Source organism: Temnothorax longispinosus, chromosome 2, assembly GCF_030848805.1.
Source record: "Temnothorax longispinosus isolate EJ_2023e chromosome 2, Tlon_JGU_v1, whole genome shotgun sequence".
Classification (NCBI taxonomy): Eukaryota; Metazoa; Arthropoda; class Insecta; order Hymenoptera; family Formicidae; genus Temnothorax; species Temnothorax longispinosus.
This window is the reverse complement of record NC_092359.1, coordinates 19,167,272-19,193,097: the sequence shown is the minus strand read 5'-3', so window position 1 is coordinate 19,193,097 and position 25,826 is coordinate 19,167,272. Positions and strand designations below refer to the sequence as shown.

Here is a 25,826-nt window from a genome sequence, read left to right as displayed (position 1 = left end):
ATGAGCGTTAATTAACAAGGCGAAAACTCTGTTACGAGAAGCAATCAGGCGTATAAAATACATGACATAATTAAAGTCGCAAATAATGCAAATTATGGTTATTAAACGGCTTTACCGGTGGCCTGTCCGGCATTTTCCGTTTGCGGAGGAAAGTCAAACGGTTGCGCAGGTCTAATCTCGATTCGGCAAATAAATTTCTCTCCTACCTCGCGCGTTGCACAAGGAGAGCCGGTAGTTACGTCGACGAGGAGTTACACGCCGTGTCTGAAGTGGGCTCGAGAGGCAGGATTTACTTCATATTTATTCATCGCGTTCCGACGACGTGTTAACGTTTGCAGTGCCATGGAGAGTAAGCACTTCGACCCCCGACTACCACCCCGGCCGGCCCCCAGGCACGTGCGCGCGGAAGGACGTAGTACGCTTTTCCGTACTACGGAGTACGGACTCGCGGCGGCGACGACGGGCAGACTTTGGGATGTAAATGAATATTGCAAGTCTCACTGTGTGCTACCGGCATGTCATGCGCTGGTCGCGTCAACGAGGCACATATATAGCGCATACAAGTATATACCTTCGTCGCCCGGGAAGCTTCGTTCGACGACCCTGACGCTCGCTTTCTCTCTCTCTCTCTTTCTGTTTGCCGTTCCCTCTCGCCGGACAAAAGCCGAATTTTCGCGCTAATTTATTGCCAAGTCTTCCCGCCCTCGCCTTGCTCCCGCGCGTTGACAGCGTCACGTTTGTTGCGTGTCGAATTGACGAAGAATGCCATTGCCCGTGGTTATGTTTAACGTTTAGCTATATATGCGGCGAAAGCGAGGAAATCCAAAACGTTTCCCCGGGGAAAACCTTTGGGGTTCCTATTTAAATTGGATGTTCGTCTTCCGCGCGAGATAACAATGCTCTCGGGAACCGAAGAAAGGAAATGCGAAAATTTCCATAGAGATGTTCCCGATTCACGTATCTTTTTCGATACTATATATAAGATTTAGAAAAAAAAATTTACCGATAATTACTTGGTCTTTTACTGCTACTTCAAATATATTTTAATTTACATTTGATGTAAATTTATATTGCAAGTCATAGATATGCACTGTTAAGTATTAAAAGATAAAATTTAAACCTGGAGTTAAATAACGTTTTGCCATTTTTAACTAGCATGTGTGTCGAAATTTATTATTTTAACACAAAACAATATTATTTTAATTCCATTGGCTTAGTTAAATTAACATTGTTTCAGTTAAATTAGTGACATACTGAGTGGGCGCAGTGACCTAAAAAAATGGTTAAAAATTACTCAAATTGAGTATAATTTGACGCTGCAACTTCAACAGTGTATCCTACCTTGCGTAAACTCGATAAATATTCGAAAACCCGAGCGCATTGAATATCTAACACGCCTCCGTGTTGACTGTTGCGTCTCAATGCGAATTAATACGCGAATTTGCGCTCGGCGGTAGTGGTCGAACAGATAAACGGTGGACGCGGTGGAGAGACGACGAATTATTAATCGCGTGTCTACCGATAATAAAGCTATCAACCGACGAAATATCCGACTCTCTCGCGCGCGGTCTAAAGGCCCGACCGGATTCTCTCTTTGCGGAGCAAACACTCGGGCAATCGCGTCTAACGACGACAACGATGGTTTAATACCGTCCTCCTATTTGCCCTCGTCGGCGGCAAATAGAAGAAGAAACGCGCGAGAGCGCGCACCTTTAAACCCCTCTGAAACCGAAAAGTTCAAGCCCCGAGCGGGATAAGTGTTTATCGAGCACGTGTTCCTGCCGCCTGAGGTTTCCCCAGCCGATTCACCGGAATCAACGTTTTCCCGGCTACAGTATCGAGGGATCTGGGGTAATTAACTATTGGATTAATTAACGATTAGGGGACTTCTAAAGCTCAAGATGAGAAAATAAACAGAAGAAGGGCTTTTCAATTAACTTCAGGCAAACTTAAAATTTAGCTTGTTTACATGTAAGTTAAACAGAGAGTTTGAGAAGAAAAATAATTACTTCCCGCTGTGTCTTCGCCGGGGAAAAGAACTTTAAATTGGTCAAAGAGAAGTCGAAGATTAAAAGAATAACAGCCAAGTGTTCCGGGACACTTTACGCGTAGGATAGGTTCCGCGGAAACGATTATCGAGATAGTAAGTTCAATGAGTGTCTTTCGCGTTTAAGCGTCGAATCGCTACGACAGAAATCATAACAGACAAATTTGCTACGTGAGCTGTTACCGAGTATCAATGTAGACGTGAACGAGATGTTTTCGCGTATTTGGATAGGGTAAACTCGGATAAGATGGCCACAGTTTTTTAAAATGCAATAAACATACATTTATTTTTGTTATATTTTAACAGTGTTTGGTATATTCCTTCACTGAAGCTTAAAGTACGTAAAACTATCGAAATTAAGAAGAAAACACTTAACATAAATTTTATATTATCAAAGTATTACAACGTATGCATTGGCCATCTTATCTGACTTTTAAGGAAAAGATGGCCATAGCAGAAAAGATAACCATAGTATTTTTAAATAAATAGTGAAAAATAGAAATACAAATTATAGGTCAAATTACAATTTACATAGCTTAATTATGTGTGTAACGTTGATTACGGCAGCTTAACTATAATTTATTTAATGTTATAGCAGCTTTTAGCAGACACATGAAAAACTTTGCAGGCAGTCGAAAGTAAAAATATGATATAATATTCACAATATTGTTATTTCGAATAGTGTACGCACATAAACTACTGTAAATATTGATTATCTTTGAGAATGACTACAAAAATGCACTGTTTAGCCATTATTGGAGAAATTACAGCCATGGGCCATCTTTTCTGTATGGCCATCATACCCGAGTTTACCCTAATAATACAACGAGCTTATACGCGACTTTGGGAGACAACAATCGGGATGAATGAATGGATACGAGTGCGTGAAGGAAAATTATAAACTAAGTCCATTTCTTGGCGATGTAAAAGCTGAAGTTAATAACACGTATATTATTTATTTGGGATAAAAGAGCGAAGCTCGAGCGTTCGCGAAGGATCAAAACACGCGACAAGAAACTCCGCGTTTCTCGCTGCTCCGAGACGGGCATGGCACCTGTCCGCGACAGCCGTGAACTTGGGGGGGTCGTGCCTCCGCGCTCCGGTGCGTGCGTGCGTGAATGCGTGGCGTCGCGGGAAACGCGGGAGCGCGCTCGCCGAGATCGAAACGTCAGGCGCTCGTTCCCTTTTCGCCCGCCCCCTCCCCCTCGCTCCTCACCTCTTGCAGACGCCTCGTTCTCTTGCAGACGCCGCCGCCGGCACGGGATCTGTCACGCTGGCTCCCGCGAGGGACGTATACGAACTACCGAAGAGGCACCTGGCGTCTCCGCGATTCGGAGTTAAGCAGGGGGAGCAAAGACGCGAGCCGGCGACAAGCCAGAACGGGAGCGTGTCATCCGCGCGAGAGAAGAAAGAGACGAGGATGTCGAAGGAGGAGGAAAAAAGAAGGGGAGGGACGTCGTTACCGACGGAGTCTCTCTCGCGTCTCGCTCCGCTCCGCTCCGCGCGAAACGCCGACGACGCGACGGAGCGGAGCGTGAAAACGAGCCGACGCGACGTTTTCGTCTTTGTCTGCCTCTGACTTACCTCTAGCGCTGGCTGACCGCGGACGAAGGCGCCGATAGACGACGACGATGATGCCGATGATAACGATGAGGATGACGATAACGACGACGACTCAGTCGGCGGCGACGTAGCTCCGACAGTGGATAGCCGGCGGCGAGCTGCGGCGCGCGTAACACGTTCCTCTCGCAGGTTCACCCGTTATAAGCCGACACTGGGCACTCCGGGGAGTCAGAGGGTGACAGATAACGCGCGGTCGTATCGGCGACACGACGAGAGAGAGCACAATGGCCGACCGCGCGCCTCCGGTCTCTCGCGGCCACGATCCGCCGCACGGGCCCACGAGGCGCGCTTCTTCCTCCCCCCTCCCCCCGTTCCCGCGGTGAGAAAGAGATGAAGCGAGAAACGCGACTTGTGTCTTCCTTCCTTCCTTCCGAATCGGGAATGCGCGCCCGACACGGGTCGCGGCACGAGACCACCGAACGAACGTACAAACGTTCGCTTGACAAACGGATTTCCGTTTCACTGTGCGTGCCCGATCGCGTAAAATTGCGTAAAATCTACCGTTCAGTCGCTCCCTCGCGGCGTCAAGTCACCGCGCACCGCACCGCACGATGGACAAAAACCGACTGACTGGCGTGCCGCTTGCCGCTCCGGCCTCCGGCGGCGAGGCGCGAGGCGCGAGGCACCCGCGACGGATGAGAGGTTAAGTGGTGGGGGGAGCGGGAGCCGGCGCGCTCTCCTTTGCGTAGCGATGCGGAGAAGGACACGGCGCGTCTGCCTACGCGCGGCGCGCGCGGAGCGCGGACGAGGGAGCGAGACGGCGCGCACTCGGCGCTGGGCGCACTGCGCACACGCGCGGCGCGCAGACGGTTGCGATTGGGCGTGGTAGAGTCCCTAGACTCGTCCTCGTATCGACCGCCGCCGATATGCGGCCGCCATTGCTCGCCGCCGGCCGGCGCGCGGATTTTAAACGCGCGGGGAAAAGGTAACACGGAAGAAACACAATGCGGTTTATATAATCCTGCGTGAAGTATAATTGTTTTCTAATCGAATTTCTCATACAGAATTTAAATAAACTTTTCTATGGAATTTTATATTTATCATCATAGTAATTATACTAATAATCATTGGTTAAATAACGATATTCATGGTAATTTTATTACAGTTTCTTTCGTAGCAATAAGCTTTTCAACGAAATTTTGTACTTATCGTCATATAGTAATAATCGTCGTTAAATAAAGATATTAATGGAAATTTTATTATAGTTTCTTTCGTAGCAATATAATGCCATTAATGCCGAAAGTAAATATTGTTAAATAATTATATTATTTTAAGTTAAATAATTGCATTATCTAAAACTTATTCGTGTGAGATGTATAATAAACTAATAATAATTTCCGAAATATATCAATTATCGTTATATTTGTCGGAAAGATAAAACTGGCAGGCTGTTCTAATAGCAGGCCAGCAGACACGCTCAAGCGATATGCAAGAAATGCGGAACGGGGAATGTGTGCGAGATAAACAGAGCGCCTGGAATGTCCGGAAGAAATCAAGATCTTTCTTGGAGTCTCTCGGTGAATTTCAGGGCGGCGATACGAGGGAATTTTTCTGGAGGATATAGCCCGTATATTCCGCTATGCAAGCGATTACGGGTGATTCCGGTAGGTATAATAAATATTGCACCAAAGTCTAGACTCGTTTTTCGCACGTAAATGCTCGACAGCAAATAAAAATGATACGTTATAAAAATGATATACTTGCCCCTCGAAGACCCTCGACAGATACTAAACACTGTGTATTACATACATCTACGGTCCGTGTAAACGTAATATAAAGGGAGATTCATGGAACGAAATAAATTACTCCAAAGTTTCGTGCTCAGCCCGGGTGTAACTATTTCAAAATACAATTTCCAAACAACTCTTCAACTGGCGCGTTCAGCTTCAGTTTAAAATTCGCTTTCGCGACGATTTACGTGGATCATTTTCGCAATATAATAACGATTAAACGGTTTAAAATTTCAAGCGGATATCACAAAATTTGAATAAACTTTTTTCTCCTCCGCGTGAGAGCTTCCCTCCTGCATGAATTTTAATGACGGGATAAAAGCTATTTCCATAAATTATGGAAATTTCCATAAATTAAGTTACAGTCGCAGATTTCTCGAATTGCTTTCCAAATCTGTTCCCTTCTTTCTCGATCGGTATGCTATCTTTGTTAATCCTTAATCTTTCTTAAAGCGGGATACTTTCGTCGATCGTTATAACCGAAAGCGCGATTATTAAATTAAGCGCACTCATCGAGCGGACAAATCGGACGATCGACGAGCCGCTCAACGATGCTGCGTGCTTAATCGGGTGAGACGTGCACTTGCGATCAGACGGCGAACGCCAATCGGTGCATCTGCAGCACCTGCAGCATCCCTGTGCCGTTGCACACACACGATCGTGATTTATGATGTCCCTTGTCGTCGTGGGCGCGACAAAAAAGCGCTCCACTTTCGCTTCTCCATATTCAAGTCTTTGTAACAACCCGTTACTCACGCTCACACACACACACACACACGCGCGCGCGCGCACCGTCAACAGCAGTAGCCGAATAGGCCTCGTGCCGGTATCGATTGGACATTAATAATTCAGCCGGGGAGCGCCGATAGTAAACTCTTACTTATTCATCGACGTGACACTTTTTCGACCGTCTTTGATTCGTCGAACGATAAGTCGCAATTAAACTCTAGCGTTTACCAGCAAGGAAGAAGGACGAAAAGATTATACAATGAAGATTGTACGAGAAGATTATGCAGTATTAGTATACTTGAGACACGAACTTCATCAATCAAATATTTGTTTTATACCGTATCGATTTTTACGCGTGGACTCTCCTCTTTGTTTGATACCATATATTTTACACACGTACACACGTATAACTCCGAATATCCTATACGCAAAGATAAAAAAACATTCAGTAAAAAAATGAGTGCTGCCAAACAATGTGCATGATTTCGTTATATCACAATTAAAAATAATTCGTATTATTACTCTTTTTTATATCTTATTAATTTTATATTCATGTTATGCGGGTTAAGTGTCGCTCGTTGAAAATCTTGAGTAGAAAATAAAGAAATATATGCGAGCGAACCGTATCCCAGTAACGAAAGCAATCATCTGCGCTGCATGAGAAAGAGAGAGAAATGTCTTTTTTTTCAGTCGCGTTCACAAGAAATCGTTTACGGGCCAGAAAACACCCTTCGCCCCTTCATCACCCCGACCGACGTTAGAGGCTCCTCATGGTCTAAGTATGTCTAGTATGTCAAGAATTTAGCCGTGGGCCGTTTTCGCTAATAGCACACGATAATTGCTTCACCACGCGTTCGTTCACGCGATTACGCCATGGAATGAAGCGTATCAAAAGCGCGGTCCGTTACATGAATTATATGAATTCTTTTTTATAGCGGTATCGCCGAGTCGATGATGAAGTCGCGATCAATCGGAGAACGGAGACGGAGGAAAAATTGACACGTGTTTTCAAGTCGCGCTCAAATTATTGTGTCCGGCACATATAGACAATGAAATTTTTTATTTGATATTTTCCACCCGTAAATAATTTAAAATATAACATATGATGAGACGATAACATGTCATGCGTAAGATATAACATGATAACATGATAAAATAAAAGATTAAATAAATAATAATCACATATTAAAATTATCTATAGTCAAAACGTGACGCTCTCTTTGTTCTATTTATTCCATATAGAATTATTAACATTATTATAATACTTAATAAATTAATATAATGTTTAATAAATATTTAATAAAATAGAATTGCTATTAATATTTGTTATAAATTCTGTTATTCAGAATTCATGACAAATTTTGTCAAAAATTATTTACGATACGTTTAATGCTACACAGAGAGAATTTTCTCTTAGAATTTATCCTGAAAATCATGGTAGTTGTGGGATAACATATATTACGAAGAATATTTTATGCGAGCTATTCTAATTAATATCTACCATAATAAAAAATATTAATTACAATAAAATATAAAATATGCTTGATTAATTTTACTGAAATATATATAGTAAAATTTTAATAATTTTTCAAAAATTACCAATCTGTTTGGTAATTTTTATTACGTTGTTTGTATAAAATGTCTTTTGTATATTTCAAAAATTCTTTGGTTGCCAAGTTGTCCCAAGTTTTTAATGACTTTAACGATAAAATATAACGAAAAATTCTCTCCGTGTATAAAAACGACTTATTGTTAATTACTAATGCAATAGCATACTCTTCGTTTTTTCCCGCCGGCGTTCCACTTGATGTAGTATAAAGCCTGCGATCTCTGATGGTAGTTGCGCAATAATTACGAGTGATACGTATTGAATGACGAGAACCGTGTCTCACGGGAGGCTTTCTAAACTACTTTTTTCAGATCGAGCTATCTACCTTCCACTCTTGACGACGATAGATGACACTCAAATTCACGTCCAATACGTCAGAGCGGAAGAGAAAACCATACGGGTGCACTTATTCATTTTCTCGGCACGCGTATATTATCGGGTCGATCCATTGATAATGAAAAAACACGAGATAGAACGTGACGCATCTGCGCGCGATAAGGATGTTCGAAACCAGTTTCTGACCAGTAAAATTAGACACACAAATTGGATATGGACAGACCGATACTGAACGAAAAAATCCTTAATAATGAAAATTAAAGAAAATAAATAATATTAACACGTAAATTGAATTCGATAATTAATGTAGAAAATAATGGCTTTTGACTGTTGAATTTTGCGATACTTATAACGTATTTATTAGATAACTTCGAAAAAGGTTGAAATTGTCAGATCCACGAGATCAGCTCTGCTATCTTTTAAATTATTGCATCCATCTTATCTTTCTATTTTTATTCTCTGTCTATTAGATTTTAATCCTCTCCAACGTGGGGCGATGATAAATTGCGGTATATGAAATATCCTATCTTGAAAAGCCGTCGCAATATAGACGTACCGCTTTCGAGTACCATAACGAGGTCAAACCTGCTTCAAGATATTTCGCAAAGATTATGGGAGTAAGCGCTCGAGTGGTTAGAGCTTATTATTTTATTTATCCTTTTCTTTATGTCATCAGACTTTCGCATAAAGATATACTATATTCTCTCCGTGAAGAGAGGAATAAAATCCAAAATTGCTTTTCCAGGTGTCATTAACGTATACGTGATTTATTATTGGGGTCGCAATGTGACCTCATTATGATTACCGAATTTATCCGCATGGTTAGAGCTTATTATTTTATTTATATCCTTTTCTTTATGTTATCAGACTTTCGCATATAAAGGTATGATATTCTCTCTGTGAAGAGAGAGGTAAATAATGAAAGCCAAAATTGCTTTTCCAAGTGCCATTTAACGTAATTTGTTATTGGGGTCGCAATGTGACCTTATCACGATTACCCGAATTTAACCGTAGTAATTGAGAGTTAAACTAGTTGATTCTCATCTACGTGCACGACGAAACAATATGCCGCGCGTTTCCGCAACGTTACGAGACCTGAAACGTTATAAACGGCCGATTCGAATCGCGCGCACGCCAGTATTAATCATCCCGGTGAATCGCGTTCATTCGCGAAATTAGGAATTGGTCGATACCAGACCGGCCAATCTGGGCGTGAATTTTTCGGAAGTAGAACGCAGCTTCCGCCCAAAACGCAGAGTGAACTGGCGAATCCTAGAAACAATAATAAGCAACTCTGATCCTTGCCTACTAAAATAAAATTTGACTCATAGTGCAAAGAAAACTAATTCTGCTCTGACGTTTGAGTTTAGATCTCTCCTCCAAGTTTTACTCGAGTTGTTACAATATCTTCAAAGATCTTTTCAGTAATTGTTTAGAACATCGTTCTTTTTATTACATCGCTATTATTATATAATTTCGAATTGCTGTAACTGAAATTATCTTTTTATCGTTCATATAAAAAAGATTTCTCTTTAAAACTGTATTTGACATATTCATTGTTATATCTTATTTACACAATTCGCAAAATATATGATAATATAATTCTAAATTAAAAGTAAAGCTGCGTTACGAATTTTGGAGCACGTTTGATATCTTATAAAACGACAGAAAAATCGTAAGACGAGAACCGCGCAAATCAAAAATAGAAACATCTCTCAAAGTCTCCCATCGGGGACTATGATAGTCATAGCTATTCTAAACGCGCCGACAGTTGACTTAAACGGGTCATCGGGGCTACGGCTAACGATTCAGGAAGAGATTGGCGACGCGAGAAAAGAAACGATCCGCCATCTGGACCGATGATCTTATAAGCCGGCGTCACGTTAGAAGCGTGCGTTACGAGACGAAGGAGCGAACGCATTGCGCGTACGTGTTGCGCGTTCAGTAGCCCGCGGAATCGTACGCGAAATGTGCGTGCATGATTTTGGTACAATTATACTCTTTTCCGTATTCTTCCTTAGCGAAAGAATAATCCGTGGAAAGTGTTGAGTCGTGAGTGTTCGTTGAAACTCCTATTGTTTTAAAATTTAAAATATCGCGTGCAGTATCGAACGATGCAACGATACGTCAAATATGCAAATTATGATTAGACTTTAACGATTTATAACGTTGAAGCTTTCAAAACACAAGAAAAATGAGATTGCAATTGCAACGTGTGGGAATCGCGTTTAGCTTGATAGTGCTGTTATCCGCGTTTGAATTTTGCACGAGCAACAACGCTACCTGGATCAGCGGCCGCGGCAAGAAGACGCGCGTAGTCAGGAGGCTAAGAAAGGACTTCCGAAAGTTGAAGAAGCAAGAGGGAGCGTTAAAGCTGATAGGAGGCGAAAGCGGCGAACACGAAGGTGCTGGAAGAACTCATTTTACGCGAGATTTAATTCTTAAAATAATTGTCGGCAATCGAGCGAACGACAGTCTCGAAAAACATCGTTGAGAAAGGGATTATCTTAAAATCGCCGGGACTCGACTTAACGTGAATAACAAACGATAAATGCGCGACGATAACAGTAATAATAACACGGGACGAACGAGTTCTCTCGTTCGAGTTTTATCTCGTTTTATTCGAGGGGATGATACATCCCGCATATAGAATTACGCGAATCGAGGAAGCGGCACGGAGAGCGCCGTGACGTACGCGGAACAAAGGAACTTTGTCGTTCAGTCGGATCAATTGGTGCACCAATCAATTATTATTACGGGAGCATCCTCTCGATTTTCTTACTACGACACACCGAGCGCGGCGAGTAGTGTATCGATTGCACATCGAATTGCGCACCGACGAGAGACCGCGCGTCGTAACGAGACGCGTAAATCCGGCCGGGATGAAAGCGCGACGCGCAACTCGTTCGGGGTTGATATTTTCCCCGCGATAAAGCGCGCGGCTGTAATATAAACGGGTTATAAATCTCTTTCTCTCTTTTCCCCTCTTTTCTCGCTCCGTTTCGCGGAGATAAAGAGCGAGGCTCGCGCGCGCGCGCGCGCGGGCGAGTTTTATCACGCGTCCGTTCAAGTCGCTCTCTCGCGATGACGATTAAAAAGAGGTCAACTCGAGGAAGATTTATGCCAACGACCATGTGTCAGAGCGCCATACGTCACGGACGTACGCGCAATACCGGGAATCGCCGGATAACGTGGTCACCGTAAAATCAGACCGTAAAATAGGGTCGCGATCCCCGGCCGGCCGGCTTTGCCGGACGCTCCTCGTGTCGTGTATTGTTAAGACAGAAGGCCGCACTCGCCGCGTTTCTCCCCGCGCGATTTTGCTTCCGCGTTTTATTGAACCAAACGATATTAAACAGCCAGCGATTAAAATTGTAGCTAAAAGCTTGACACTTAAAACTTTAAGAGCTTTCAGTTAAAACGTCAAATCAACTGATATAACAAGAAAAGTATCAATTTTCAAAATCGTTAATAGGAAATTCAAGCATCTTTCTCCAATTATTACTGTTGTAAAATATTCTTAATAATTAAAATCGATTATTACATTAATTAAATATTAAACATCAAATTTAAGATTTATATAAATCCTGTGTTTAAATAAAATGTAAATAATAATACAAATTTTTTTAAATTATTTAAGAGATCAATTTTAATAATACTAAATATTTTAATATATTCGTCTTTATATTAAATGTTTCCTATGATCATTGTCAGAATGTCATTGCGACAATGCTTTCTATGGTAAACCGAGAGTTTGCAAATCGATTACTTCCTCTTTATTGCGCCAGGTTCTTGCAATAAAAAAAAAACACGTAAGCACAATATTTTATTGCTATATGCACAGGAAACGTGGAAATACTTCACGACGGGAAGTGGGGCAGTATATGCGACGACGAATGGGACGACTTCGAGGCCAATGTGGTTTGCAAGCAATTAGGCTTTAACGGTGCAATTAAAGCAACGACTTATGGCCACTTCGGTCAGGCCAGAAGTGAGAGATATTTATTGTCTTTTCATCTTAAATCGCTGTCTTTCACGGTCGAGTCGCGTGTACATTGCCGAGACGAGCAAGATCGTCCGTAACGAGCCATTCGTTTATTCCAATTTATTGACGGACACGCGTTATATTTTTAGCGCGTCAACTTTTATCTCTGAAAATCCGTAGTAATAACATCATAGATATTATATTTCCAGTTTCATTTTACACTTTATTTTACTTCACTCTGCTGTTTGTTCAAGCATGTGCAATATTATTTTAACGGTTAAATAACGCGATTAATTAAAATATGAAATACAAGCGTGCGACTATTTACATTGAAAAATGCCTCAAAGGAAGATACTGGATGGATAACGTTTATTGCGATGGATCCGAGGTCGAACTCGCGAAATGCCGTTTCGACGGTTGGGGCATCTCCGACTGCGGCAGCAACGAAGCTGCCGGCGTCATTTGCTCGCGCGACAAGGAAACGAGAACATCGTCACCACCAGTGCCGCAAGAGAAGTCACCGAAGGCCAGAATAAAGGACACGTATCTGCAAGGCACGGCTTTACGATTATCCGGAGGACGAGTACATTCCGAGGGCCGAGTGGAAATTAAATTGGGCAGTGCAGGTAGCGAAACATTTACCCCGAATTTATAAAGAACTATTAAAAAATTAGACTAATTATATAATTAGTCGATTAATTAATTGTATTTTTAAGCATACATTTTAATTCTATCCAAAGATTCACTAAAAACGTCATAGATATTATCAATTAAGAAAATAATGACAATTAATATATGTAAATACGAATCACAGACATGTTTTCTTTATAAATTACAGCGTTATCGCACTATTAAATCGCCAAAGTAAAAAAAAATAGATTTATAAATCTAAGCTCTTGTTATTGAAATGACTGCAAACATCAACGAGCTCTGATAGATTTGAACTTGCTATTATACACACGCGAAATTCGCGCGGACACTCGATTTCAGATTGGGGTGTCATTTGCGGCGACAGCTGGTCCATTCTCGAGGCCGCTGTGGTTTGCCGTCAATTGGGCCTCGGTTACGCCTCTGACGCGATACAGACTAATTTCTTCGGAAATGGGGAAACAATCCCGGTATCAATCAGCGGGGTACAATGCAATGGGAACGAGGGGAATCTGGCAGAATGCCTACATGACAAGGTTGCAGATTGCCCAGGTACTTCTGACATCTTCGATGAGATATTTATGAAATGTTAGTAGTAATATCCATATAAAAAATAGAATAATAAAAAGAAATAAAAAGAACAGTAATTCCAAAACTGATAGAAAAAGTTTTAAGTCCGAATTGTTCCATAAATAATCATCGGTACTAAAGATTAATTAAAGTACTTGGAGAAATATTCCATAAATATGAAAGAAATAAGAAAAGTTCGCGGAAGTTTTCCCTTTTTTGTTATCAGATTTGCATAAGAAATTAATTATGACAGAAGCCAGAGAAAAGAATGTAAATTTATAAACGAGTAGATTTTAAACAAAGTTCCTTCGAAAAGATTTAGTTCATTTTCTGACAGTAAATCTGACGGTAAAAATCTTGTCTCTTAATTTTCATCTCATATAGTATTTGTGAAATATATATCAAGTGTATAGAGAATGTTAACATACACACAATAAAATAAGAAATATCACAAGAACGCATGTGTTTATCTCAAAATGCGAGCACGGAACTTCAGTGTTTATCATGCAAGAGTCAGCGCGAAGTAATCTTACCGTGATTTTAGGGACAGCGGAGAACGTGGCAGAGGTGGTGTGCCATCGAGAGATGGCCGATCTCGTGTTCGATCACATCGAGCTGATGCGCACAGCACATTTGGAGGACCGTCAGCTCTATTGGCTGCAATGCGCGATGGAGGAAAATTGCGTGGCTTCCCAGGCCTACAAGATGCAACGCGAGTCCGAAAATTGGCACCTGGAGACGAGACGATTGTTGCGCTTCACCGCGAGAATCTTGAACGCGGGCACCGCGGATTTCCGTCCGTCTGTGCCTAAACACCTATGGGAATGGCACATGTGTCACATGTAAGTCGAGCAACAGTAATGACGGACGATCGAGCGCGGATAGCGGATCGTTATCCGCTCTCCGCGCTCGATCGTCCGTCGTTTTGATTAATACATCGATGTGCACCGGATATTCTTGCAGGTGCACAAGTATACCTGCCCGTTAATGATTAACAGCCGAATATCTGAAATCGATGAGTTATATATAAAGAAGCTTCAAGTCTGTATTACGTTAAATTATTCGAATTATGATGGTCGATTGGTAGCATTAAGAATCTCTAATAAAAAATAAAACAGAACTCTGAAATAAGTATACAATTCAAATTAAAATTGGTAAAAACTAAATTCATGAAAAATTCTGACAGAAGACTAAAACATTTTGATTTGCCTAAACCTAAAACGTTAAGCGAGGGATTTTATTTCACGATAAACAAATTCAATTGAAAATTGGAATTTTTGGAAATTATTTTCGCGATGATTAAAATACATTTTGACGCGGGAAGAGGAAAGGAACATTAATTCCGAGGCAACCATTTTCCGTTCGCAGGCATTATCACTCGATGGAAGTATTCGCCACTTTCGATGTAATCGATTCGAGCGGCAATAAAGTCGCCGAAGGCCACAAAGCGTCCTTCTGCCTCGAGGACAATCAATGTATGCCCGAAGTGCAACCCAGGTAAAAATCCTGATAACACGCGATAACGATGGTATAGAACCCTCTTTTCGCGGGTGACACGCGACGTGCGTATGTAATTTTACCGTTACTCCTTCTCATTCCCTTCGCGTTTATAATCGCGATTAAATCCGCTTATTAGTCGAAGTTCATAATATGATATGTCGTTACCGTTTTAGATACAAATGCGCCAATTACGGAGACCAAGGTATTTCCGTTAATTGCAGTGACATTTACAAGCACAATATCGACTGCCAGTGGGTGGACATTTCCGAGCTCGAGCCAGGACATTATACGCTCAAGGTACAGTCGTAATAAAGCCATTTTCATAAATATCGAACAAGAGATCTCCCTCGGCGAGTTTGCGAGTATCGCGGTATTCCGCCTGCGGTGGAGAATACCGCGATGAAGGAAGCTCTCTTTTGTTTTCAGGTCGCGGTGAATCCCGAATTCAAAGTTGGAGAGATGTCGTTCGATAACAACGCGGCGATCTGCCGTCTGCTTTATACGGAAACTTTTGCAACTGTCCACAGTTGCATAATGGGACGTCCTTGACACGATGCGCACACGCGATTGCGGGGATTTTTCTAGCTGGGGACAATCTACGGGGTGAGAGATTTATGTCGGGGCTCGTTGGCGTTGACTGGACATGACGAACAAGAGGCGACACATTGCGACCTTGCGATGTGTATTGTGTAGAATTCGCGAGTGAATTTCACAGTTCAGAAACAAAGAACTTCAATCGGAACGCAAGATACATCACGAGATTAAAAACTGGCAATCGTTAGAATGAATGAAAAAAAAATCGAGACGTTTTAAAATTGTTACACTTGTTGAGAGATCCATATTTAGATGTGTGTTCAGCGTATTCTTATACGCGTAAATTTATAATCTTATAATTATTTCTAATGAAATTATAAAGAAAAACTGATATTAAAAAAAAAAACAATTTTGAGATACAAGCTCAACTTTAATTTCCGTTTATTTCTAAACTGCTATCCTATATTTACTTATATTGCAGATTCGAATCTAAAAATGTATTTTATCTTATTAATTTAATTGTATGTTTTATATTACATGACGGATTAAATTATCTTACTCAGACGAAAAGCGCTAGAAAATATATGAAGAATTATATAGAAGATTTAAGAATAGTTCCAATCTTGGATGTGTCTCTTACATTTTGAATTTTCCGTTCTATATTTTCATTACACCATATATATATATATATATATATATATATATATATGTATATATGTTTTCAGATTATTCCCCCTAAACTCACAGACTACAATTACAATGACAGTCTTTTAAAAAAGACATCATTCGTGCTTCTCGAATAACCGGTCTCTGCTCTCGGGTTTCCAAACCCCATCGTCTCCATTCACGCCACTTTTCGGATAATTACAGAGCACTGTGGTGCGACCCTAGCCGGATAATTACTAACGTGGCTTGGCTATATGTTGGTGTCTAGGCTTGTGCGCGCCTAGCGAGAAGCAACCGGCTGTGCAGATCGAAGCTGCCCGACCGGCCAGCTCACTTCCTCGGCCAGCATGCTGGCCGTGTACGGAATCACAAGTTTCGGAGTCTAGGATCGAATTTATAGACGTCCCCCGGCCGTGAAACCGCTCTAGATTCGTCCGCGTGGCCGCGCGAATCTCGAAAAATGAAAAAAAGGAAGACTCGCAGAACAATAAGCGAAACGCCTCCGTGCTCGATAAGAATCCGAAGCGGACGTTCGCGTTCTTCCGAGGGTTCCGATGGCACCCTCCCGAGAGATTGCCCAATCTCGCGTGCACCGGCAACGTTAATTATGACTCCTGGGAAAATGACTATCGCAGGCGTATCGGGGATACAAGCTCGCTCTAAGCCGGGTCTAGGATAGAGGCGTGCTTCGTCACGCTCGGATACTATGTTGGATATTACCATTGGCTACCTGCTACCTGCTGGCAGGTGTTCCCATACAGGTGTATCAGCTAGGACGACTATATATATTCTCTCATTCTTATATACAGAGTGTCTCGATATTATCATCTCGATATTATTATCATATTGTAAAGCTTCACGAAGATGAACGTTAATTAAAAGACTTGCAAACTATGAGCAGTATCGTATAACAAAAAATCGTGGTAATTTCTCAGTTCCCACCTGGAGACTCTTTAAATTCCCATGGTTAGAAAGTTTCTTCCGCGAATCTGATATTTTCTAGGACGGTCTGAATAAAGTATACACAAAGGTATTATAACAAGATCATTGGAAAGTGAATGTTTTAAAAGAGATATTTTATATTTTATTATGTCAAAATATGTCAAGATAAAATTTAAAAGTTTTTATGAAATATCAACTTTTCTCACTTTAATTTAAACTTATATAACTTCGAGAGTCCCCTACGTCGCGTCTGTAAAGCGGCTAACCACTTGAGAAAGGAAAAAAAGAAGAAATATATTTAATATTTCAGAGCTGACAGGAAGAACGAGGAAGATATTTCTGCCTTGAAGATACTTCTACCAATCTCTTTTGGGAGAAAATAAACTGTCACGAGGAATATAAAATAATTATAACAGCCGTCGTAACATTCACCCTGTGTTTTAGGTGAATTAAATCCGCGAAGGCGCGGCGTCATAAAATGAGCGAAATTAAGTTAGCTTCGCCCTTACGCCAATTCTCTCGGTCTTCGCAACGAAAAAACAGTCTGATGGCAGGTCAGAGAATGATTAAACCATCGTTTCAACTCCAATAAAATTAACGTCAAACGTCATTTTTTTAAATTACTTGCAAAGTTACGTAGAGCGTAACGACATTTTACCGCATCGATCTCGCGTAAATAATAATAACGTCTATAATAATATTAAAAAAAAAACAATAATGGTAATTGTAATTTATAATTTTTGAATACATTTTTAGAGTATAAGGCTAAAGCTTAATGACCAAATTCTACCAAATTTCTCTACTTGGATCTTTTTACGCAACGGTATTAAAAAATAGTCGACCGTCAATTACGTCGTGTCCAACAGCAACGTGACCAATCGTATAATTCGTTTAAAAAAAAACATAGGGATAGTCCGCAGGGGTACGGCTTCCGTAGAGAGTGTCGAAGGTTGCGCAGTGTCGCGACGACTTTTACGTCGCACGTCGCGGAAAGAAAAGAGCGCGTAACGATCCTCGCGACGATCATCACCCCTTGGGGATCACAATTGTTCGGAGCATTTTTCGAAGCGACTGAACCGCCGAGAATAATTTATCAAACGCGCCGGGGGGACGAGTTACGTTCGAAGTGGCGAAACTTGCCGAGGGGTGGAAACTCCTCAACGACGTCGTCCGAAGGGCAGTCAGTCGCGTGCACCTCGACGGAAATTATATTCGCAGAGTAGAATTTTTCCAAGCGACAAGATTATCCAAGAGGGAAGATCGATATCGAAGTTAAGGGCTTCTGAAGCTTTAGGTCCGTCAGCCGAGCGTAAAATAGGCCCTGACGTCCACCGGCAATCACAAAAATTGGAACACAGCGAAGGTAAAGTGGGGTGCGCGTGTTTCGTACCGATTGTTAAACGACGAAGTGGCGCTTGTCACGCGACTTAATAGATGCCATCGAAATTAATGTTCGAGAGAGCGAACTTTCGTGAAGGATGCTCTTCGTGGTAAACGATTCTTTGCGACCTAAGGTCACCGAAAATCACAATTGTTGAATGCTGATCGTTCCGGCTAATTACGTAAATAACAGAAATATATAATTATAGTAATACAAATATATAAAATAACGCAAAATGAGAGCAAAAAAATCATTAATTTGTTGTATGATTAGCTTTAGCTTTTTCTTCTCATTTTAATATTATTTTATTGTAAAATAAATAATTATAATAAACCAATGCATATATGATATGAATTATAGAAGGTTTACAAATTAATTTAAAGCTATTAATAGATAATCGAAATAGTGAAAGAATATTTGATATATACCTACGTATATTTCATTTGCTAGAGTTCGCATCGCACGCACATAAATTATTTATGTCTTGATGAGAAATTAAACGATGGCGAATGATATGCTCATTAAGGCTTCGATCTTGTTAAGCATCGTTTTGCTAACTTTGAGCACAAACGAGCAAACATGCTCTGAAAACACCACATTATTGGAGACTACGGGTGACGCTATTTTAACCGGTAAGCAATATTCAGCAATATTTCAATCAATAAAAATAATTAAATATAAATCTAGAAATTTTTTGTGCATAATTTATATTTATGGAGAAATTCATTTTTTTGCACTGCATTGCTAATTTTGGAAAATAAAAAGTAAATACAGTCATATACATCATCTCTCACAATTACAGTAATTTTGAAAATTGTAAATATTTTTTTTTCTTTTATAAAATTGTAAATTATATTTTAATTATTCCATAAAGTTAAATTGCACATATTTTTACGTATAAATGAAAAAACTGCATAAATAAAAAAATTCTTCTCTCTCTCCCTCTCAAATACTTTTTTAGTTAAATTAATAAGACAAATTACGACAAACTTTTGTTTTCTTTTTCTGACCATTGACAATTGGGCAACAATCATCGACATTCAATCAGCCTTCGTGAATGCCAATTACGGACAATATTGCAACGTATCGTCATCCAAGGGTCTCCAACAAATCTCGACGATATTACGCATAGTGCAAACTTTGAACAAATATGACTATATACCAGGTGTGAAATTAGGTAAGTAAAATAAACTACTTTTGTACGTATCTATTAAGTCAATACCGCGCAATAGCAAAAAAAATTATGAAATAAAATTACTATAAAAGTTTGTGATTAAATATTGTTGTATTTTTATGAAACAATTCATTAATTTAAAAATTTGAATTTTTCGCAGGAATAAATAAGTTTTTCTTACGCCACATACTTTTGCACCGTTAATCATTATTGAAAATACTGATCAGATTAAATGATAAATGATCATCGCAAATAAAGTTATTATAGATTTCAAAATATATATGTAAGCAAATATATCAAAATATATGTCAAAATGTTTTTATAATTTCAAGATCTATATGTTATCTATATCTATATATATCTATATGTTATCCATATCTATATATATGTTATCAAAGTTAGTTATCAAAGTCAAGATAATCCTTAGGTATATCCGAGGTGTAGATTCTCGTGAATAATTATCATGTATATTCCGCAGGGCTAAGAATCTTCGACACGTGTCGTGATAGGATTACGGTGTTTAGACAAGTTTTGCGAGTAGCGATCGAACAAAGTTGCGCGCCGGATTACGAGATGGGTGTGCTGGTGTCGTCCCAGTACGGGCATGTGATGGATTATCTTCGCGATCACAGCGGTCTGCCGATCGGCGTCTACGAGGAACGAGATTTTACGAAGCCCTTGATCGATATCTTGGCGCATTATCTGAGCACCAAATACAAGATCGTCGATCTGGTGTACACCAACGCGGATTACGTTCTCGATCGTTTCCTGGAAGTTACCAAGGACGCTGGTGTGTGCGTGAAGCAAAGTGACAGGCGCGTCAACGGTGACGGGTACGCGAACGTCACGGAAACAGTTATAGTCGCAATCGGCCAGAGAAATGACGTGCTACGATGGCTGGGAGAGAACGTGGAATCGAGGGATTCCAGCGAAACGTGGCTCCTGCTGCCGCTCGATAATTCGGATATTGACGGCAAGTAATTTTAGGTATCAATAGATGACGGGAGAAATTGCAAGGGGATAATAGTTTCATCTTTGCGCGATGATACATTTTATAAAGCAAAAAATACTTATTTTCTTTTATTAAAATTACTTATGTAATGTCATCACAATTTGAAAGTAACTTGTCTGTTATGAACGTGGGAGTATTAATCTAAATTAATGTCACTATTACATTAAATATTGACGTCAAGTTGTTCCTGTAACAGCAGTTACATCATCCAAGTTTAGCCGTGGTATTAGTTGAGAGTTAAGAGACAGTTTCAGCAACGTCGTTTAACTTTAACCTTAGTTCGAGCGGTCTTCTGTTTCTGTCCAGAATTAAAGCCAAAACGAAACAACCGGGGCGGTTAAACTACAATTAAAGTTAACCGATATTGCTGCAGCCATTAAATAAATTAACTCACTGCGCGAATCTAATGCGATGAGAAATTCTCAGCAATGTGCAAAATCGAAATGAAAGTCTGTTCATGTTTTATGTAGATAATTCTTTTCTAAAAATTTAATTTCGGTAACTTATTGCACTACCTCGATGATCCTAGATATCCAAGTCCCAAGTCGAAATTTGGATGCAAGAGATATCAATCTAAATTTAGCGCTCGCACGGCAACGTCTTCAACTTTCCAGATCTCATACCACCCGGATCGTATGTCATTAAGCCGGAAATTCCTCGTTTCGATCTTGGCGAATTCTCAAGCACGGACGAATTCCCGGAGAACTCCGACAACTCGACGAACAACTCTCCGTATCTCGTCGACATTGGGAAGGCCGTCATCGGGCTGGCGGAAGTCTTCCGGGATCTCCTAAAGAGAAGCTGCCCGATCGACAACAAGGAGTGCAGCATCGTGACGCAATCCCCAGAATTGCAACGGGAAATTCGCGATGTCGATGTCTACGAGATTCTCCACATGCAACCGCGATCGCACTCGGTGAGATACGTGATCGCCACGAAGATGCAACACGATTTACACGAGCTTATCGACGTCGCTTTTTACGAGATCGAAGTGTCCAATTTACGCGTTCTCCCGAAGGCGACGATGCCCGGCAAGCCGAGGCTCTGTTTGGAGCACCTTGCCGAGAATTGCGAGAACTGCATGAATTTTCAAGGGCGCTCTGACGCGCACGACATTACAAAAGGTAAAAAACGGTATGAATGTAATACCACGAGTATAGAAATTGCATGATTCACACCGCGCTGAATTGCTATCGAACGATCTCGCAGCGTGTAACTATGAATATTCAAATCTATTTAAACTTTTTCGTCAGTTATTGAGATTTTTAAGATTTTTCCATCCAAGATCTTGCTTCTATAAAACTCTTTCAGAATTATAGCTATCGAAAATGATATTAAATCACGCATATTTTTTAGAGAAATCAGAATCGTTTGCTTTTAACGTATTAATTAACATTTGACATTTCAGTGGATGTCGTCGGCAAAAGTATCCTGAAGAACAGCATCTACGTTCCTGTTTTCCTGATCGCCATCGTATGCGGCGTTCTTGCGTGCTGCGTCATGGTGATCTTTATCGTCCATCGTTTTGTGACTGGAGAAATACTCGACGGTAATCCAGCCCTCACCATTGTCCTCGTCCTGGCCAACCTGTTTACCCTACTGACAGCGTTGCCCTTCTGCGTAACGGACGATTATTTCGGCGCGGAGAGCCTGAACGCCTGGAAGATCTTTCTCACCACTCTCGCGTTTGGCCTCACGTTCTCGATCATGCTCTCGAGAGCGTTCTTCCTGGCCTTGTCCGCGGGAGGTGTTTTTATCATTCATATTAACGGATATCTGCAGAGTCTTATGACGCTCTTTATGTACGGCGTGCAAATTACCATATCGGTTATGTTTTACGTTCTGAGCACAATGAACTCAGCTATGGTCGCCAGGAGTCTCATCTTTATTGCGTTATTAGGTACATTAACCGAGTTATTTATTGATTCTACGTTGAACTTACGCGAGCGATTGTGATTTAAATAATTATGATATTTTTTCATTAATTTCTGAATCTTTTAAGTAAATTATTATTATTATTATTTTTTTTAATGTTGAAGAGTTTAGTTTGTCTTATTCCGATTTCTATCTAACTTAATATTGATATTACGTTATATTAATATTAATATTACACGTCTTTTTATATTTGATGTAAAATTTTATGTTTCAATGGTTTCCTGAAATTATCCAGAGGAAATCGCAATTATAGTATTGCTTTATTAAAATTAAAGTTTAAATATTATTTTCAGGATATGACATATCTTTATTAATTGGATTGTTCGTTGCTTGCTATTACATTATCCGAACACAACGCAATTATTATGAGGGAAGATGCTTCTTCGGCACTGCTGCAGGTCTATTGATAATATGGGCGATATGGCTAATGTCCTTCATGTTGATGCACCCTAAAAATCGCGACGCAATCGTTTCCTTCGGTATAGTTGCCACAGCTTACTTGATTATCTTCAGTATCTTAACACCAAGGATTTATTACATGGTCACGCACACACCCAGGAGAAAAGATCCCGAACAAAGATTCGATCCCGTTAATCGACCGACCAATTCGATTGTTAATACTATCGTCAGGCAGGTCAGGACGCTACATATATTCTCTCTCGATTATTATTATATAATTAAGTATAATTAGTACCATTAATTGTGTTATCGATTATTATAATTTTAATTATAAATTTAATTAACTTTCTTAATTAACATTATTGTATTATATTATGTAAAATAATTCAATGAATTTATTGAAAAAAATTTAAGTTTTCTCATTGATAAAAGAACTCGGTTTACAGTCACGTTCCTCCTACGATTACGTTCATCCTGCTGGAGAAAATCAGGTTCTACGAGTGCCATCAGCATATCCAAATTACTACGGTAATTCAATAAGCCCGAATTTGAAATATCTCGAAAGATGTAGAAGTCCAAATCACTATGAAATGCCTGTATATAATAATTACGAATGTCGTGCAGAAATGAAGGAGATCGACGCTGCCTATATCACGCCACGAATGTACATCGAGAATACAAGGGTAAATAATATTCATTAAGCCGCGGAAGATTAATCAAATATATATTTTTTATAAGTAGATAATGCTTAATATACTATATGCGATTGAATTATAAAAAAAATCCGTCAAACGTATATATAGCCTCAATGTGGAAAATTCCAACTTTCAGTCTCTAGCAACAAATGACGTCATTTACGCGCAGCCAAGGATCTATAAATCTCAGAGGATAATTCTGGGAGAGAAAAGCAATGCAGAAATTACTTGTAATAGAGATAATTCTTCACCTAGTCCTAGACTACATGTCGAAATGTATCCCATGAGATACACCAGCCCAACGAATATGGAGAGAGAACGAAGAATCGCTGAGGAAGAAGAGAATGAAGAGGACGAAGAAGAAGACGAAGAAAATCAGGAGGACGAATGCGCCAGCAGAGTTACCCGTTTTTGATAAGTTTATTTAATCTAGTATTCAATTTTTAATGTCCTACATTCTTATAAATTTTTTATAAAATGGATTTATAATGAAATATTTTTAAAATAATTAATAGATTTAAATCACAGAAAACTGGAATGACCAAACAAAATTCATAATCCGCAAAAGATTTCTTTTTTCCATTGTGTCTCTTAATTTTTGAAAGATCTTTGATTTATCTAATAACTCTAAGGCCTGTATTTATAATCATTGCGTGAATCATGTACCTATTAAAAAGCGTATCAAGTGAGACATTCGAAGTACCATTTTATATTTTGAAACATAAAGGGTTCGATATAGTCACATTTTGATTGTAAAAAACGATTATTAGTCCGACGTGATATCTGATGTCATTAAAGTTGTTCGCAATACTGAGTCTCGCGATATTAAACATCTTTATTGCAGATGATATAAAATCAAATTATTAATAAATAAAAATTAGGATAGACTATGAAAATCTTATTTGCAATGACAATTCGTGTATACGTTCAATAAACTGACGATTATAACCAATCTTAAGATTAAAGATATCCTAGCCTATCCATATTCCAAGATAATAGATCTCTATGCGACATTATATTCATGTTTTCGCATTCTTGACTTTATATATACCTATAAATAGATTTATATTGTATTACATATGTCTGATATAATTTTTGCATAGATCTATTATCTTAGTAATATTAAAAGTAATATGTCACTCACCGACATGATGCGCAGTGGTGGAGTTGTGACAGAAACTGCGTCGGACTGCAAAATAAAAATACACGAAAATTATAGCAATAATCAGAATAATTTATATCTAAAAATTATCCGCGTATAAAATAATTATTTTTCTGAGTAACAAGGAAAATAAAAGATTTACTCACTCCATGACTGCTCAGCCGTCACCCGATGCCGCGCCCAGGCCTCCTCCTCCTCTCAGATTCCTTCGTTGCTCACTCGGTACGCAACACTCGCGAAAACACGGTTAATTACGATCGCGCGTGTTAATCATTATAATACAATAATCGCTCGCACTTTGCACGGCACTCCCGACGGTAATTACACGTGACGCGCTACCTGCCGACTCCAGTTTCGCCGTGTGAATGACTCTCGGCTTGCGGCGCGGCGGCGGTCTGCGACGTATCAAAACAAGCACGAAGGCCGTACACACGTTTCGCCGACACGTAATATTTATAGCGTATCCTGAAAAATAAAATTGTACTTTAAATATTCTGTTTCTTCCATTTCAAATTTATTATCAATACATGATAACAGGCGATATAAGGCGTTACTAAAACAACTCGATCCGGCGATTCATATATTATTCCGCGCAATCAATCGCAAAACGGTAGGCAAATTCCATTTAAAGCGAAAATTCAAAGCGCAATACGAAGTTTATTCGTATATATCTGAGCATCGGTGAGTATAATTAATTGCCCATTATCGCGAAACGAGAATTTATTATTTCCGTTCTCTGTTCCGTTCCGATTCCTACTTCGAATAAAATAATAAACCGCGCGAAATATCTGCTTCGCGATAAGCAGTCGTTCCGCTACTTTTACGAATCCTTAATTATACCGATTAATGATTAATGTGTGATCACAACTTATTCTGATAATCGTAAAATATGACGGCGGCGCTTAGTATTTGCGCTTAGTATATATGTCACGAAGGGTAATAACACGACGATACACGGCTCGCGCAACTCTTACCTGCCGGCTCGAGTTTCACTGTGCGAATGATAACGCGGCGACCTTGCGTAAACACACAGAGCGCCGTACACCGCGCACCGTAATAATAAACACCAAGGTCACGTAGTTATTGCCTCGAAATATTTAACGCTTTATTATAAGATAAAATAATTACGTTAAATAATTATGTTTTTTT

At 39.9% G+C, this 25,826-nt stretch overlaps 3 protein-coding genes across 14 annotated transcripts in view; 2 read left to right on the top strand and 1 right to left on the bottom strand.

Annotated features, from left to right (window-relative positions):
• Gprk2 (G protein-coupled receptor kinase 2) overlaps positions 1-25,826 on the bottom strand; it is a 79,218-nt gene that overhangs the window by 29,012 nt on the left and 24,380 nt on the right. For 2 of the 5 annotated variants that reach the window (XR_011735526.1, XM_071798137.1), the window contains exon 1: positions 3,632-4,611. The gene's annotated coding sequence lies outside the window, so the exon portion shown is untranslated. Of the gene's footprint in view, positions 1-3,263; positions 3,349-3,631; positions 4,612-13,810; positions 13,921-24,659; positions 24,705-24,823; positions 25,143-25,826 lie in introns of those variants that run through there. The other 3 variants (XM_071798138.1, XM_071798140.1, XM_071798139.1) reach the window with 3 other exon arrangements.
• LOC139807852 (lysyl oxidase homolog 3) lies at positions 5,235-16,903 on the top strand. Of its 6 annotated transcripts, none has more exons than XR_011730701.1 (9): positions 9,837-10,479; positions 11,919-12,065; positions 12,407-12,685; positions 13,050-13,295; positions 13,822-14,119; positions 14,646-14,774; positions 14,951-15,074; positions 15,204-15,380; positions 16,246-16,903. XR_011730701.1 is itself a non-coding variant. In XM_071769291.1 (8 exons), the coding sequence occupies exons 1-8, from the start codon at positions 5,250-5,252 to the stop codon at positions 15,324-15,326; spliced, it is 1,371 nt and encodes a 456-aa protein (XP_071625392.1). In that variant the 5' UTR covers positions 5,235-5,249; the 3' UTR covers positions 15,327-15,918. The 6 variants fall into 6 exon arrangements, 4 of the variants coding, with proteins under 4 accessions (XP_071625392.1, XP_071625388.1, XP_071625390.1 ...); XR_011730700.1 differs by lacking the exon at positions 16,246-16,903 and adding an exon at positions 16,037-16,234 and having other exon boundaries at positions 9,838-10,479; XM_071769291.1 differs by lacking the exons at positions 9,837-10,479; positions 16,246-16,903 and adding an exon at positions 5,235-5,274 and having other exon boundaries at positions 15,204-15,918.
• On the top strand, positions 17,825-24,825 carry Boss (bride of sevenless). 3 transcript variants are annotated; one of them, XM_071798134.1, is made up of 10 exons: positions 17,846-18,282; positions 18,751-18,932; positions 19,349-19,477; positions 19,953-20,447; positions 21,101-21,610; positions 21,895-22,386; positions 22,715-23,055; positions 23,267-23,348; positions 23,445-23,503; positions 23,652-24,825. In XM_071798134.1, exons 2-10 carry the CDS (start codon positions 18,803-18,805, stop codon positions 23,928-23,930), a joined length of 2,517 nt encoding a protein of 838 aa, XP_071654235.1. In that variant the 5' UTR covers positions 17,846-18,282; positions 18,751-18,802; the 3' UTR covers positions 23,931-24,825. The 3 variants fall into 3 exon arrangements, with proteins under 3 accessions (XP_071654234.1, XP_071654233.1, XP_071654235.1); XM_071798133.1 differs by having other exon boundaries at positions 17,825-18,481; positions 23,267-23,503; XM_071798132.1 differs by having other exon boundaries at positions 17,843-18,282; positions 23,267-23,503.